Here is a 17,756-nt window from a genome sequence, read left to right on the forward strand (position 1 = left end):
AGATGGTCCATGGCATAGGAAGCATTCACCAAGCATATCAGTTCTGTGGACAAATACATCAATTTTACCTGGGAAGGTGTTAAGGAAAATAGTCTAGTCTTCCTGGACTGTGCAGTACACATCAAGGAAAACAGAAGCCTTACAGAAAACCCACACAAAGAGATCAGTAGTTTCATTTTGATTCCCACCACCCACTGGAGCACAAAATGGGAGTAATCAGAACCCTAGACCACCGAACTGAAGGCCTGCCTACCAGCAAAGATGGGAAAGACAAACAACTAAAACACATCAAGGAAACTCTCAGAACATGTGGCTATCCCAAGTGGGCCTTCATCAAATCTCAAAAAAGATCTGACAGGAGCTCCTCCATAACAGACAACAAAGAGTACAATAAACGAAGCAACATTGTCATTTCATACGTTGCAGGAATATCGGAAAAGCTCAGGAGGATCTTCAGTCAACACAAAATACATGCATACTTCACTAAGGCAGGAACTTGTCCTCCCCAAGGATAACACACCCCGACACAAACTAAGCAATGTGGTTTATGCAGTACAAGGCAATGAGCCATGTGCAGATCTGTACGTTGGGGAAACAAAACAACCACATCATAAACGCATGGCATAACATAGGAAAACATGAGTCCCCTTCGGGGGAAAAGAGCAGCATATAAATTTAATAAATTGAATTGAATTGAATTGAATTGAATTGAATTGAATTGAAAACAAACCCACCAGGACTAGATTCAGCAGTCCATCTGCATTTGAAAGGCAAAGGCCACTCTTTTGAAGAAAGCAAAGTCCACATTTTGGAGAGGAGGGGTTGAAGAGGCCATCTATGTCAAAATTCAACCGCCCTCCCTCAACAGAAGGGGAGGGATACAACATCATCTATCTCCATTCTACATCACAGTCCTTTCAACAGTTCCAAGAAGGCTCCATACCCATTTGCATTAATCAAATGACCCTGATGACACAGATAAACCTCCAGGTGGCCTCAACAGCTCACTAAAAATGCAAATGACCAGTTGTCTGCAAGGAATATAAATTCTTCCATTCCCCACCATCCAGTCAGAGGTGAAGAAGCTTCTTGGATGAGAAGAGAAATATCTTCAAAGAAAAACCAGAAAATCCAGTTGCCTCTCGAAAAAGCATCTTTATAATATTAGTTTTGTTTTATAATGGTAACTTCAATTCTGTTTTAAATTTATATATTTACTTTCTCTTTTTTTCTTCTCTATTTTAATAAATAAAAGGATGAATTACCACTGTTCTGAATGTTGTGTCTTTTCTGAAACTGTCTATTACTGATTTACCTGTCATTTATTTAATCATGGAAGGATTTGGGAGGCTGTTAACATTCCTGTGGGTTAGTTATAAAATAAGTCTTGTTGTTTTGGGTTAGTTATAAAATAAGTGATATTTGAGCCTAGATTCTGGGCATTTTGATTTTTAGATTTTTTAAAATTCCATCTTTTTTCATATGCAGCTTATGGCAAAAAATACCAATATTCTTTCCTTCTGTTTTCCCCCTATAACAACCCATGAGGTGAGTTGGGCTAACAGAGAGAGAGTGGTTGGCTCAAAATCACCCAGCTGGTTTTTCATACCTAAAGTGGGATTAGGTATGACAGTCTCCATTACATTAAACTGCCTCTCCATTTTAACAATGGAACAGAGCTGATTTTGGATGCTCCAGAGGTTGCTTGAATGATTTATTAATAAAAGTTTTCTTAAATGTCTTTCTGAAGCCTATAAAGAGTGCCTTACATATTTAAAAATGAACCAGTTTGGTTAGCATCACAAGTAAATTTGCTAATTGATAGTATTATAACAATTTCATTTTTCTTTTGTTAACTCTTAGTTTCCAATGTTTATACTGTGAAAAAACATTTGCAGATAAGAACAAAGTCAAGGACCACATGAGGAAGAAGCAACATCGTAAAATCAATGCTAAAAACCAAGAATATGACAAATTTTATATTATTAATTATTTGGTAAGTTTCGTATGTGTGTGTGTATGTATGTATGTGTGTGTGTGTGTATATATATATATATATAATACCAAGTTGCATTTTAAATCAACAATAAATTGCCAACTATTAATATGCCCTCATGCACAGACCAGTGATCATTTTACTGGGTTCAAACAAATGATTGTTTTTGACCAACTAAAAGTGGCTATTATTGGCTGTTAATTTGGGACTACAGAATCAATTGTAGGGTTACAAAATCAACTGTAGAATTAACAGCTATAATTTAAGAACAACCTGTACCTTTAAATTGTAAAGGCAATAGCTATAAAACTGTAGTAATAACATAGACCATAAAAGCTACTGTGAAATCATACCAAATTATAATTTTTAGATTTTTTTAAAAAAAAATTAAGTTTATCCATTTTAAAATAACTATATAGTATAGTAAAAATAAGATATAAATGATTCTGTGTTATTTGTAGCACACCATAACTGTTGGGGATTGAGAATTTTACAGGCAATTGTGTCTCTGTTTGGGTTATTCAGAATTAAAGCACTTTTTCCTTGGCAGTTACATTCTTGTCAACCACTTTCAACATCATAGGCACCTCCTGAGACATCCAAGGTTTCTCATTTGCTTGTATAACAATAGTCTTAAGAACACTGACATCCTCCATACACATTTGAACATAAGCAGACACAGTAGAAGCATACTTGTTCACATCAGTATGTTGCCTATTCATTGCAGCTTCTTTAAATATGTTCCAATTTGTGGGCCCAAAGCAATCTTGTAGAACTTCCATAGCTCCTGCCAGCCACACTCTAATTTGTTTTCTAATTGGTCTCTGTTTCTAATTAACAAAGGCTTATATGTGGCATAAACATCACAAAGAGATGATCTGAGGAGCCAAAATGAGGGCGAGGGGCAGCTTAAATGCTTTCTTGATGTTAGAGTAAGATAAATCCAAAGTATCCTCACCTCTAGTAGCAAAGTCCACATATTGATGGAAATTAGGGAGGGCTGCTTTAAAGTCAGCCTAATTGAAATCCCCTACCACAGTGAAAACTCCCTCGGGATGGATAATTTGCAAGTGATTGATAGTGCTATAAAGAGCACTCAGGGCTTCATTCTTGTTGGCACTGGGTGGAATATACACATCAATAATTACGATGACTGTGAATTGGCAAATAAAAGGGTCTCAACATCAGGAGAGCACTGGCTGGAGACTACCTTAGTATTGGTACACCATCTATCATTAATAAATACATACACCCCCACCACAGGAATTTCCCACTCAAAGCACAGCTCCTGTCCAGCCAAAATGTTAAAAAGCTCATCCTACTGATGGCATTGTCTGGAATAGATGACTTTAACCATGTCCCTGTCAGGATAATAGCACAGCAGTCTCTCACCTCCTTGTTCATGGCTAGTTTAAGATTGAGATCATCCATTTTGGTCTCTAGGGAGCAAATGTTGGCAAACAAGACAGATAGAAATAGTGCTCTATGTAAATTAGCCCTCCCTTCCCCCACTGTTGACAGGATGCTGGTGAGGTGTGAAACCTAAGCTGCTGGTTCAGACAGAAGGTTCCTCACCCCAACCTAGCTGTTTTCCTGGCAATATGAATGAATCTTAATCTGCACTCCCAACAGTTTATCCTAGAACGTAAGGCATCTCTGATTTAATTACAGTGTTTTAATTCCCCAAACGATAATGAAATATTGTTATGAGTTATTTTAATGGGTACACCATTTACCTGACATGTTGTAACAGCTCTGAAACTTCTGGTTACAGTACACTAAGAGGTAGGTTGCTCCTGGTTTGGCCCTGATCGGACTTCATTTATTAGTTGAACACAACTGGGGCTCCCTGTAATCCAAAAGCCATTACCTAAACTGGTAGCATCCTAACGGGCAATTGAAGGTGGTCTTCCATTTGTTGCCTTCTTTGATTCTGACTTGGTATTAAGCCTCCCTGAGGACCAGTTTGGTGAACATCTTCCCTTTGGCTAAATTTCCCAGCCTATCTTTCATAAGGGGAGTGGGTACATGTTTTCCACATGCTCACCATTTACCTCCCTAAACTTTATACGTGATCTCAACGATCCATCTTTTTTCTCCTTGAACAGCATGAGGATTGCCACTTGGGATTTTGCAGGCTAAATGAACCCCCTGGCCAGGTTTTTATCAATGTAGTCTCTCAACTCCCCCATCTCCTTCAAGGTCATTGAGTACATCTTGGGCTCCAGCAGTTTCGTCTCTGGCAGGATCTCAATTGCACAATCCATAGGACGATGGGGGGTTAGGATGTCACATTCCTTTTCACTGAATGCCTCCACTAAGCCCCGGTATTCTTTAGGGATGGTTTATGCATTTGGTGCTAGGTCGGATGCCCCTTTTGTGTGCTCGAATCCTTCCTTCTCTTCTCACTGCTGATTGGGCTTGGCCTGCTTCCTTTTTGGAGGAACTTTTATGGGTGGGTGTAGTTTTCTCATTTGCAATCCCAACTTCCGCACTGTTTGCAGGCTGACTAAGCATCGGATGCACCCTGAATCTATTAGGGGTTTTATGATCACCTTTGTCCCCAAATGGAGTACTATGATCTCCACTTGGGCAGACCAGTATGCCCATCTCACCATCAACCCGATCTCACTTACCATCTTCCCCTTGTTGTCGCTCTCGTAGAGATTCAGCTGGTGTCCTCCTCAGTTGGAGCTCTCTCCCCTTCACTGCTGAGTGGTGGGGAGAACTCTACAACTTGTCATGCTACTCATGACTTCTTTCCCTGTTTGGGAACTTCCTCGGTTTCGCTGGGCTCATGGCCCTCAGGATTGAAATGGGCACCAGTATGGGCAGGCTGCCGCTCTGTCCCTCTGGGCCACATCAGAAGCATAAGCTCAGTCTGCACATCGGGGCTTCAGGAGAGGCAGGGGCCCTTGCAGTGGGTTTTCTCTGCCCTAGTGGGTGCTTCTCCTTGCTCCTCTTCAGGCAGCATTCTGTTCCTCCGTGCTGTTTGTACTCCATTAGGTCCAGTTCCACGCTTGTTGCCACCTGTACCAGTCATGGATCCGCTCGGATATTCTTTGAGGTAGACACATATGGTACAACTCCCGGTTCAGACCGTCTTGAAAATAGTGAACCAGGAGCCATTCTGGCCAATGACTTGGCCTCCCTGCCAGTCTTCAGAGCTCACAAATGTATTCAATCACCAGTCTGCTCCCTTGCTTGATAGCATGAATGTCAGATTCCCCCCATCGGACTTGCATGGTGTCTCCAAATCGGGCTCTGAGCTCCCCAAGAAGGCATTGGGATCCCCAAACTCGGGAGCCCCTTCGTCATTGATGCCTGTCACCCATTCCGCTGCCTCACCCTCTAATTTGGCCACAATAGCATTCATACAAGCCACATCATCAAAGTAGGCTGGCCCATATTGATCCAGGTGAGCCCACATGTGATTCAGGAAGAATGCCAATTTCTCCAGACTCCTATCTAATGTGGCCTTAATCGGCAGCGGCTTGATAGTGCCTGGGGCACCCCAGTATCCCTGTGATCATCTGAGGAAAGAACCAGGGCTGTGCACTAACCACTGCTAGTTGCTCTTGAGGCTGCCCGGCAATCCTGTGCAGTTGGGCTGCTGCTTGTTAGGGGTCCAATGCCACCTTGCCCTAAAGCTAGGCCCTGCTGGGGGGGTGGCAGTCAGTGGGGTTTGGCTGCACATGAGACTATGGCTCCCCCCAGCCTCAGCAATGGATTGAGGCAATGGAAGTGGGAGTGTTGCAGAGGGTTGACTGGATCCTGCTGCAGAAGCTTGGGCTATCTGCCATGCCGGTTCTGCTTCCTGCAATTGATTCTGATGAACCCCTCTCTGTCAGCTATTTGACTGATGGGCTGTGGCGGGCTGTAAGGTACCTCCACTCCATCTTCCCACTCAGCTGCTTTTTTCTCTCTCCATCTTTTGCCTCGGGTGAATGCAGCTCCAGGAGGAAGCAGAGGGAACTCAGCTTTGGATGCCTTCGGCACCACACCTCACCATAACTCCTTGCTTGCCTGATGGAGTCCCCCCAGCTGCCATGGCCTACTCCTGCGCTGTTGGCTGTTTGCTTTTCTCTGCTTATCCCTTCAAACAAGTGATCACCATTTGGGTACTGAAATCCACTTGTCCTGCAATCGGGATATCTCTCGCCAGGCCCATCCTGGTCTTGGCCATCTGCTTTTCTTTACATTCCACCCCAGACATTTTCTGGGTCTTCACAGCTCTTCCAGAGGTAGCCAGACAGGCTGCATAAGCCCATAATGACTCCTTTGTCATTTTTAATTTTGGTAGATCTGGTTGAATGTCAATATTCTGTCTGATGAACCTAACCAAAGCAAGCACGGCCAAGATGATCCAATCTCTTAATGCAAAATTCTATTAAGTACATCATTTCAGCACAGATGAGGGCAAAACTAGATCTAGCTAATTCCTGTGCAAACCCACAGGGTTGTGGGTGAAGAATTTTTAATCCATCCTTCAGTTATCCAAAGAGGGCTTATCTTGCTCCATAGAGCTTTTCACTAGTACTTTCCACAACAATGCAGAGAAGTGCATAAAATAGTTAAATACACTGGATGTTTTCCATATCCTATAATGAGCATTCATCCCATAAAAGGAGTCAGTTATTAAAAAATAAATTTATATACTCTTTAAAAAGGAAAATAAAACTCTGTTTAGAAATAAGTTGTACTGGGAAATATAGGAAACTGCTCAATTCTTGCAGACTCTCATAATCTTCTATCTTGCCAGGAGTACTTAATTGTTAGCACCTTTTGTGAATCACACAAATTTATCATGAGTCAGGAATACAACCATTACAAAATCCAGTAAACCTAAGAAATGAACTTGATTTGGGTACCATAATAAAACTGTGAAATGGGTCAAAATTCAGTTCCTGTAAGGGATTCTCATACTTGCTATAGACTCTTGATGAAATCCCATATTTCCTCGCATTTGGGTTCTTTTCACAAGGAGAAATTCATTTCCAACTGAGTAAATTAATATTTTACATACAAAACTATAAAATTACTTTATCTTAAATACCCCATCAGATAAGATACAACCAAAACTTAGATCACATAAAGGTGAGCCTGTAACTCTTCAGATGTTACAAAGCTGCAGCATTCAAGTTCTTCAATGGATATCACCAAGGGGAAAGATTGCTGAGAGTTTCCATTTCTAACTTAGAATGTCTGCTCTTTCTGAATGAATCTAAAATTTTTAGTTGCTTAACATATTTTTATTTTATTTTTTTCCAGGAATTTGGGAAGTCCTGGGAACAGGTTCAATCAGAAGATGATCGAGAATTGTTCCACAATCAAGAAGAGTATTTGGATTTTTTGTTTAATATTTAAGGGCTAGTAACCTGATATTCTTTAGGCCTGATGACATGATAATGATAGACAAAATAGCAGTCACTGAAAAAAATTAAAAATAAGATTTTCAACATTTTCAAGTATAAATAGTAATTTTGGGGAACAGAAGTGAATTAGGATAGTCAGATTAAAAAGGGACAATTTAATATCTTTCATTGTATTTTTTTTAATGATATCTGTTCTGTCCTCACTACACATTAGTCTGTGTGCAGCTCGACATACAGCTAAACCCACCTATCCTCCAATAAAACAGACTGTGTGCATAGATCTGGATGCTTTATTGAAAGAACAACATATGGTGAAACTGGGGAAAATAGGAATACATACAATGAGAACCAAATACAAGATAGGCAGTATTGAGTTACTGCTGAATATGACAATTAATAAATATAAACAATCTAGCAATGCTCTGTGTGTGGGATGTGTGTTTGTCCTTGGATGAACATGTGCCACAGATTAAGTTGGATTCTTCTTTGTGCTTCTGTCTCCTCCAAATGCTAAAGAAAAATGAAGTCTGGCTTCCCAGCATGCACTTGTTTTGAGAGTGCGGGCTGATGGCTAAAGGGGTTGGGTCAACTTCAAAATAATAAAATTGGTATTTGTCCCTCCCACCGCTAGATGGGGCTAGAAAGCAGCAACAGTATATAAAGATTATATGTTGGGGCATGACAATATCCCACCTCAAATGTACTTTTGCACCCCAAGGAAATTTTTTAGTGTTCTTTTACCTAGTAGGGCAATTTATAATTTGGAAATACAGATCATCTAATATCGCCATTCCTGTGCTAGAATCTCCTTCAATAGTGATAAGAAAATGTTACAGAGAGATCCTGTTAATAGACGCATTTGAATTATTTTCATGCATACAGTTCCCAGAGAAGATTACGGAAAAGTTTGGTCTAACTTAAGGGCAGAGGTTAAAAATTGGAAGACTGTGAGTTCTATTTCTGTCTTAGCCATGAAAGCTTTGGGCCAGTCCAACTCATTTCATGAGACTGTTGTTGTGAGGAAAATGGGAGGAAGAAGGAATATTACATATGTTTGCAACCTTCAGTTGTTTAAAAACAATAAAGGTGGGATATAAAATAAAAATAAATAAATACAGAAAGCAGCACTGAGTTCAATGGGAAGCTGGTTCCTTGAACGGACATTCATATATTTAGGGCATGTCAATTTTTTCAACTTTCAATTTCCAAACATTAGGTGCTCAAAAATTGTGGCATGCCTTGAGGATTGTAAAGATATTTTGGTTACTTTAATATAATTTAGACATGTATGGCAACTACATAAATATCATAACTTTTTAACATTTTGTTTGTTTTTATATCCTTAAAGCAGCTGATGCATTTAGTTTTAAATAACCCACGTTTATAACTGCAATATTAGGTTGGCCAAAGACCATAATGGAGTCAGAATACTATAGTGGCATTATTGCAGTAGATGGAAAAGAGATGGGGGGAGGTGTTGGTTTTTAGTGGGATAAAACTATACTTAAGTTTAAAAACATTTACTTTGTTTTGCTGCTAAAAATTAACAACTTAAATTTTGGTAACTGCAAAAAAAAAACCCCACATTCTTGGATATGTTCTTTCTTTCTTTGAAATAAGCAGCATCCAGGCATAAGTACCTTTGTCCCATATGGGTGATGTATGTTGTTACAGCTTGTAATAGTTAATAGATGGAATAGTTATCTCATCAAAATGCTGAGACCAAGAAGAAGAAGAAAATACCAGTTTGCTTGAGAATTGCAAAACTTGCAATGCTACGAAAATAATATATGGGGAAATGTATATATGGCAAAACAACTTAGAGTAGATTAAACCTGCTCAGTGATAACATAAAACTGAGTATCTTCAGAGGTAGGAAGGAGGAACAAAAAGCTAATGGGGACAAGTATGGAAGAGGATATAGTTAAGACTGCAGCTGGTTGATAGGAGCAGAATTCCACTCTTTCTGCTTTTTGCAGGAATAGATGAGTTAAAACAGATTTTGTTTCCATGCCAACAGTTTTTCTAGACAATTCCAAAATGCAAGTTATAGATGGTTCTTTGCATTGTTTCTTTATAGAGACTGGTCTGATTGGGAAGAACATCCTGTTTGTGCAGTCTGTCTCTTCTGTGAAAAGCAAACTGACACCACAGAAAAACTCTATGTTCACATGCAGGTAAGAAGAATGTAGTAATGTATATTTTAGATTATGCATCATAAATTATATATTGTGGGTTTGTTAGGGAGGGTTGTTTTAGCAGGTTCTTTATTATGAATTTCTTTTAGATCCAATTTTCCCCCAAGAGCTTAAAGGAACTTTCATGAGGTTCCCCTTCATTTTATCTACAATAAAAAGTTGGGCTGTGAGATGCACTGGCCCAGTGAATTTCCCTGACTAAGGGTAGATCTCCCTTAGTAGTCCCTTAGCCATTATAATACATCGGCTGTTTGTTATTTTTTTGTTAGAATTCATTAATTTTAATGGAATTATAGCCTTGAATTAACAGATTAGATGCAGAGCTACTGTATTTTTCGGAGTATAAGACGCACCTTTTTTCCTCAAAAAAGAGCCTGAAAATCTGGGTGCGTCTTATACATCGAATACAGCATATTTTTGCCTCCCGAAGCCCCACCCCTTCACCAAAATGGCCGTGCATACCCTTATGGAGGCTTTCAGAGAACTCCTGGGGGCTGGGGAGGGCAGAAATGAGCAAAAAAGGGCCATTTCTGCCCCCCCCCCGCCCCCAGCAGCACTCTATAAGCCTCCATAAGGCTATGCGTGCAATTTGTTTGACAAAAAATGCGCCCCTTCTCTGGGCAGGTGGAGATAGCAGCCATCCCCACCCTGTTCTAGGCCATAGAGGGACAGCAGACAAGGACATTAGAGAGATGATCAGTCGAGATCAATTGAACAGAGCACAGCAGTCTCCTTATCAACTTCTTCAAAAGCGGGAGGAGACACCTCCGGTGCTATGACATCGCTTTGTAGACTCAGTCCTATTGGATACTGACAGAGTTAACCCATGCATGGCTGCTGTCTCCAACTGCCCAGAGAAGGGGTGTATCAGGTAAGCAACCAACGCCCATTCTGGCTATCTGTTGATATTAGTCACGTGTCCCTGTTTCCGGTTTTTGTACTTGTCATTTTTGTCTTTCAGTTTATCAGAGATATTTGTGCAATCATGCTGGTTTCTTCTTGGATTTCTTTTTATTTCAAAGGTGTTGTGTTGGGATGGGCTTTTATGATCATATTTTTCAAAATTTCCCACTCTTCTTGAGTTGTTTTGAGAGAGTAGGAAAAGGGCTGTATCTGTGATGGAGTTGCCTGTTCAGTTTGAAATGATTTATGTGTTAAACTGAAAATCTGAGAGGGGCTGAAGTCTGCATCTAACCCAGAATAGAGCTTGGGATAAAGTTTAATGGCTAAAAATATTCACCTAAGAAACTGTGGCTAGGTTAAACTTGTGCTAAGACATGATTTATATAAACATTGTTTGCTGGATAAAAGTGATAGTTCCTAATTCTAAAGCTTTGAGAAGGCAGCAAGCATTTAGAAGAATTAAGGTTTTTACATTTTTTTGTAACATTTATAATTGCAACCAATAGTTGGGTAAAAAATAATACAGCAGTATGTTTCAATATAATATTATACAGTACAATTATATTATTTCTAATTTTCACAAAATTAGCATTCATCAAATATAGCTAATTCAAAAACTTTCAAAAACTTTTTTTCTTTCCAAACCTAGGAGGCTCATGGATTTAACTTATTAAAAATTAAGTCTGAGCATGGTAAGTAAATCCACACTTTGTATTAAAGAAATTGCTCCTCATAAAAAATGGAGGTTATGTGGGTTAGAATATAAATCAATCTGTACAATTCAAGTTTTTTTTAATTACCTGGACTTTTAGTACAGTTTTCCTTTCTTAAATGTTAACGGGAGAGGGCCGGAGCATTACGGTCGTAACAGGGAGGGGCAGATATGGTGGGGACTTTAGGGCTGGCCATTACCGGGGAAGGAGAGTTCGCTACGTTACAGAGATCCCTCCTTCCGGCCCTATGAGTCCCACTCCGAGGCCAGATGGCGCCAGTAATCAGGACCCTGGTCTCAGGCTGCTGTCGCTAAATGCCAGGTCTGTGGTTCACAAGGCTCCTCTCGTCCGGGACTTAATTTTAGACGAGAGGGCAGACCTGGCATGTATTACTGAAACCTGGCTGGGCCCGGAGGGAGGAGTCCCCCTCGTAGAGATGTGCCCAGAAGGATTTCAGGTGCTGCACCAGCCGAGAGCCCAGGGAAGGGGTGGGGGTGTGGCTATCGTTATCCGGGAGTCGTTAGCACCTCGTAGGATCCCTGCTCCGGAGCTTGTCGGGTGTGAGTCCCTACTGGTAAAGTTGGACCTCAAGGGTCAAGTGGGTCTGCTGTTAACGTACCTGCCTCCCAACAGCGTTGCAGCAGCCCTCCCCTCGCTCCTCGAGTCGGTAGCCGAGCTAGCAATTGAGTTCCCTAGACTTATGGTCTTGGGGGACTTCAATTTGCCTTCGCTCGGTGAACACTCTGATGGGGCGCAGGAGTTCATGGCTTCCATGACGGCCATGGGCTTGACCCAGGTAATTTGGGGCCCAACTCACTCAGCGGGTCACATGCTCAACCTCGTATTTCTCTCGGAGCAGTGGACTTGTGATCTTGGTCTGAGGGGTAATGAGATCATACCCCTGTCGTGGTCAGACCACTGCCTACTGAGGCTCGACTTTCGGAGACCAAACCCCCGCTGTAGGGAGGAGGAACCGACCAGGTGGTTCCGCCCCAGGCGACTTATGGAGCCTCTGAGGTTCCAGACGGAGCTTGGGGTTATTCCTGATACTCTCGCCCACAGTCCGGTGGAGACTCTGGTTGCTGCCTGGCACTCGGCAGCATCAGAGACCCTTGACCGGATTGCGCCACTACGGCCCCTCCGAGGCGGCGGATCCCGGAGGCCTCCTTGGTTCACCGAGGAGCTCCGGGAGATGAAGCGCCGGAGGAGACGCCTAGAGCACCTAAGGAGGTCCGATAAATCCGAATCGAACCGAGCAATCCTAACAACCAGCACCAAGGAGTACATCAGGGCACTTAGGGCAGCAAAAAGATCTCACATTGCCACCTTGGTTGCGTCCGCTGAGTCCCGCCCAGCCGCCCTGTTTAGGATAACCCGTTCCCTCCTAAATAGGAGGGATACGGGGGAACCCTTGCAGGGTAGAGCTGAGGATTATGCCCAATTCTTAGCGGACAAAATTGCTCGGTTTCGGTCGGATTTGGACTCCATCCCTGCAGTTCCAGCCGAGGCACAAGAGGATGAATTGGTAGACCACCTCTGGGTTGAGTTTCAGGATGTTGCCCCTGGGGATGTGGACAAGGCCATGAGAGCTGTGAGTACCTCCACCTGTGTACTGGACCCGTGTCCCTCATGGCTGGTTGCTAACAGCAGTGAGGTGACACGAGGCTGGATCCAGGCGGTTGTTACCGCCTCTCTTCGGGAGGGGCACTTCCCCGCCGCACTTAAAGCGGCGGTGGTGAGACCCCTCCTGAAGAAGCCATCCTTGGATCCAGCTGTCCTTAACAACTACCGTCCAGTCTCCAACCTCCCTTTTGTTGGGAAGGTTGTGGAGAAGGTGGTGGCCTTCCAGCTTCAACGGTCCTTGGAGGAAGCAAGCTATCTCGACCCCTTCCAGTCAGGCTTCGGACCCGGTTACAGCACAGAAACCGCTTTGGTCGCATTGACCGATGATCTGTGGAGAGCCAGAGATGGAGGCCATGCCTCCATCCTGGTTCTTCTCGACCTCTCGGCGGCTTTCGATACCATCGACCATGGTATCCTTCTGCGACGACTGCGGGAGGTGGGGGTGGGAGGCACTGTGTTACGGTGGTTCTCCTCCTACCTCTCGGACAGGTCGCAGTCGGTGTTAGTGGGGGGGGCAGAGATCGACCCCTAGGCCCCTAACATATGGGGTGCCGCAGGGTTCGGTCTTATCCCCCTTACTATTTAACATCTACATGAAACCGCTGGGTGAGATCATTCGGAGGCACGGGATAAGATACCATCAATACGCGGACGATACTCAGTTGTATCTGTCCGCCCCGTGCCAACTCAATGAAGCGGTGGACGTGATGAACCGGGGTCTTGAGGCCGTTATGGACTGGATGAGGGCTAACAAGCTTGTACTCAACCCGGAGAAGACCGAGTGGCTGTTGTGTTTTCCTCCCAATAATTCGATCAGTGTTCCATCGCTCAGGCTGGGGGGTCAAATTTTATACCCCTCAGAGAGGGTTCGCAACTTGGGAGTCCTCCTGGATCCACAGCTGACTTTTGACCACCATCTGACGGCTGTGACCAGGGGGGCATTTGCCCAGGTTCGCCTGGTGCGCCAGTTGCGACCCTACCTGAACCGGGAGGCCTTCACAACAGTCACTCGGGCCCTTGTGACCTCTAGGCTGGAATACTGCAATGTGCTCTACATGGGGCTGCCCTTGAAGAGCATCCGGCGACTTCAGCTAGTCCAGAACGCAGCCGCGCGAGTGATTGTGGGTGCACCTCGGTTCACCCACATAACACCTATACTCCGCGAGCTGCGCTGGCTACCTGTTGCTCTCCGGGTGCGCTTCAAGGTGCTACTTGTCACTCATAAAGCCCTTCATGGTAGTGGGTCTGCGTACTTGAGAGACCGCCTCCTGCCAATTACCTCCCTGCGACCAATTAGATCACATAGATTAGGCCTCCTCCGAGTTCCATCTGCCAGTCAGTGCCGACTGGCAACTACACAGAGGAGAGCCTTTTCAGTAGTAGCTCCGACCCTTTGGAACGATCTCCCCGTGGAGATTCGTACCCTCACCACCGTCCAGACCTTCCGCACAGCCCTTAAGACCTGGCTAGCCCGTCAGGCCTGGGGACAAAGATAACTGTCCCCACCCGAATGATGAATGAATGTTGCTTACTATTTTACTTCTATGTATTGTTTATGTCTATTGTCTGTATACCCCCCCCCCCTCATTTTATGTAAGCCGCCCTGAGTCCCCTCAGGGAAAAGGGCGGCCTATAAGTATTAATAAATACTCAAATACTCAAATATCAATTGTTTTTTTTAATGGTACTCAAGAAATCACTGTATAAATGAGCAGCATGATTTCTTAATAGCTGCTCAGGTTTCAGCACTGAAGTAATACATATCAAGCAGTGGCATGGCCGTATTTGCTTTATTCCTCCTTAAGCAATATACAATTACCCTTCTATTTCAAATCATCAAAAGATATGCAGAACTTTAATTTATTTAAGAACAAGAAATGAAGTTTAAATACTATAAATGCAAGATTGTTTGTTCTAAGAATCTTATTTAGATATATCTATTTCTTCCCTAAAGCCTATTTTTTATTTGCTAGATCTGAATTTCTATCAACAAGTAAAACTAATGAATTACATCAGGAGACAGGTGCACCAGTGTCAGTGTTTTAACTGTGAGAAAAAATTCCAGTTGAAAGAAGAGTTAATATGTCATTTGGAAGATAGCAAACATATAGCAGTTCTGCCTGACAGATCTGTTTGGGATCAACCACAGTAAGTTATGTATGCATGCACCATCAATATTGTAGACACTGTATTGTAAGACTTAATTTGACAGCCAAGGTTTGTATTCTCTTAATCTGTGCAGGCTACAAACCAGCCAGTCATTCAGAATGCTCTCTGATCAACACACTTTCAAACTAAAAGCGCTAATACAATTTGCTAGATATTTTTTGCTTGATTTAAAAGGAAAGTATAGAATATTTTCATTAGACAAGGCATGTCACTTAACAAGTGGCAAATAGAGAACAGTCTGTTTTCTGTTACAAACTATTCAGTGTGTTTAAAAATGCAAGATAATTTAAGTTTACAGAAAGTAGGAAAACAGAATTAACTAGACTTGAAATTCAGAAACAAGTACCACTAGCATTGTTGGTTTCTACCTTCAAGAATCTGTAGTATCTGAATATATTGTTTCTATGAAAAAAAAGAGATAGATAGATTGCATGTTAACATATTAATTATGTACACATATAATATGCATGTGAACATATTCATTATGTGCACATATCATAAATTGTGAAGCAATTTCCCAGTAATGATTCCCATTTCATTGGGAACCATGTTAAGAATTGGAATCAGAGAATAGGATCCAATTACATGAGTTCTTTGTTTGGTGTTACCTACATGCAGTAACAGTTATTGCTGCCTTGCATTCTTCCATCAGCACTGAAATAGTAATAGATCTATAGTGCACTGCACATCATTTCAGTCCACTTTAACTAGTATCTCACAAACTACAACAGCAAGAGATAGCCGCAACTATTGTTAATTTCTCCTTACATGACAGGCTATTGCTGTTTATGTGGTGCAGTAGCCACGCCCATTTCAGTAATGTTAGGTTCAGTCATAATGCTATAAGAGGTGTGGGCAAAGAAAACATTAATTAGCTATATTACTTTTTTTGTTCTGTTTAGGTACTATTTTCCTACCTATGAAAATGATACTCTTCTCTGCTTACTTTCTGACAATGAGGATGAACTGACAGCTGAAAAACAAACAGATAACATACCTGTCATTAGTGAAGATGTTTCCAATATAGAGACTTTGAAACAGAACAGTATATTAAATGAGCTTCTTCACGAGGAGTTAAATAACACAGAAACATAATTACAATGAAAAAAATCTTAATAACTGGTTTTCAAATTGAAAAAAGGGTAAAATATTTGGGTATTACTATGTCCAATATGAATGGTATGTTATTTCAACATAATTATATTACAGTATGGAATGAAATTAAGAAAGATCTGTTAAGATGGAAAAAGATGAAATTTATCCTTGGAGATAAAAATAAAAGTGTTACCTATATACAGTGTTGTTTTTATTTCAAACAATACCAATTTTGAAAATGATGTGCCTTTTAAACAACGGCCAAGTTATTATCTAGATTTCTATGGCAGAGAAACAAACCAAAGATTAAATATAAATTCTGCAGGATACCAAAGACTGATTAGGATTACCTGATTTTTGCAGTATGTTGTTTTGGTTGGATGAAAGAATGGGACCTCCTGAGAAATAAAATAATGAAGTTTGTCGGACATGAGCTTTTTTATGGTACAATAAAGTTAATATTAATGTAGATTTTAAAAATCATTATGTGAAAAGTGCTATATTGAAATATAAACCCAGGTGCCCAAATATATCTTTTATCAACCTCCATATAGGAAGAATTCTATAGAAGAGTAACTGTAGATAGAAATAAATGGTTAACATACAAAGATTTAGTAGAAGAGGGTGGAGAAATTGAGATAAAGTCAAGAGAACAATTACCTGTAGAAGCACATTGTTTCTGATTATATGCACAGTTAAGAGAAAGATACAATATGAATAAAAAGACAATTTGAATTGAAAATTACAAAACATAATTTGAAATTGAACTATAATGTGTACAAATGATGAACATGTAAGAGCAAAAATTAATAAATTTTTATTGAATTTGAAGTAAAACAGAGAGATGAATATTTGAGAAAGAATGTGGGCAACTGGTATTAAATTTAGATTAATCATTTATGAGAAAAAATGTAAATGATGCATCATTGGTCTGTGACACCAAATAAATTATCAAAAATGTACAAATGTTGAAAATATGAAAACATAAGGGGCATTTTATTATGCTGATGGATTTGCACAAAAACTAAGAAATTTTGGATATAAAATTATATGAAGGATTTTAAAGATTATTATTGTAAAGAAAACAATTTTTTTCTTATTGGGACTCAAGATATAATTAATTAGGAAAAATGGTAGATTGATTTTTTTATGATAAAATAGAATGAGCTGGAAGGGACCTTGAAGATATTCTAGTCTTTTCTTCTTCTACCGCCCTTGTTGCTGTGGAGCCTTTACCATCTCCCTACCCAGCACTGACTCTCCACCGCCTTGGCCTGCCCCACCTGGTGTGACCACTACCGCCCGTGGAGGCTCAGAGATGCCACCTCAGCCCTTTCAAAGGAGCATCCTCCGGCCTTGGGCACATTTTTGGGACTTGGAGGAAGGGAGAGGGGTGGAGCACCCCTCTCTGGACTGCACCCTCCTTATTGAACTCTTACTGGACCTACAGAGGAGAAGGCTAAGACTATTAAGATCTCTTATACAAGCCTTATTCGATCTCCGCACGCTGCGCAATTTTTAATTGGTATGATGAGTGTATGAGATTTGCATGTGATTGAGCGAATGATCCCACTTTTTATTACCCTATTATTGTTGTATTTTTATGTGTTTTAATTATTACGTGGGGACCGCCTGAGTGAACGAATGAGTGTGTTTGATTCGGAGGGCCTGTCAAGGAACATGG

General features: G+C 41.4%; 1 protein-coding gene across 1 annotated transcript in view; it reads left to right on the forward strand.

Moving 5' to 3' along the window:
* ZNF277 (zinc finger protein 277) overlaps nucleotides 1–16,500 on the forward strand; it is a 55,782-nt gene extending 39,282 nt beyond the window's left edge. Inside the window, exons 7-12 of the mRNA XM_032221146.1 lie at nucleotides 1,864–1,996; nucleotides 7,268–7,335; nucleotides 9,452–9,548; nucleotides 11,122–11,164; nucleotides 14,782–14,956; nucleotides 15,880–16,500. Of these exons, the coding sequence (XP_032077037.1) occupies nucleotides 1,864–1,996; nucleotides 7,268–7,335; nucleotides 9,452–9,548; nucleotides 11,122–11,164; nucleotides 14,782–14,956; nucleotides 15,880–16,072 (709 nt within the window). The 3' untranslated portion in view covers nucleotides 16,073–16,500. The remainder of the gene's footprint in view (nucleotides 1–1,863; nucleotides 1,997–7,267; nucleotides 7,336–9,451; nucleotides 9,549–11,121; nucleotides 11,165–14,781; nucleotides 14,957–15,879) is intronic.
* Nucleotides 16,501–17,756: the final 1,256 nt, after the last annotated feature.

Source organism: Thamnophis elegans, chromosome 7 (genome assembly GCF_009769535.1).
Source record: "Thamnophis elegans isolate rThaEle1 chromosome 7, rThaEle1.pri, whole genome shotgun sequence".
In the NCBI taxonomy this organism is placed as follows: Eukaryota; Metazoa; Chordata; class Lepidosauria; order Squamata; family Colubridae; genus Thamnophis; species Thamnophis elegans.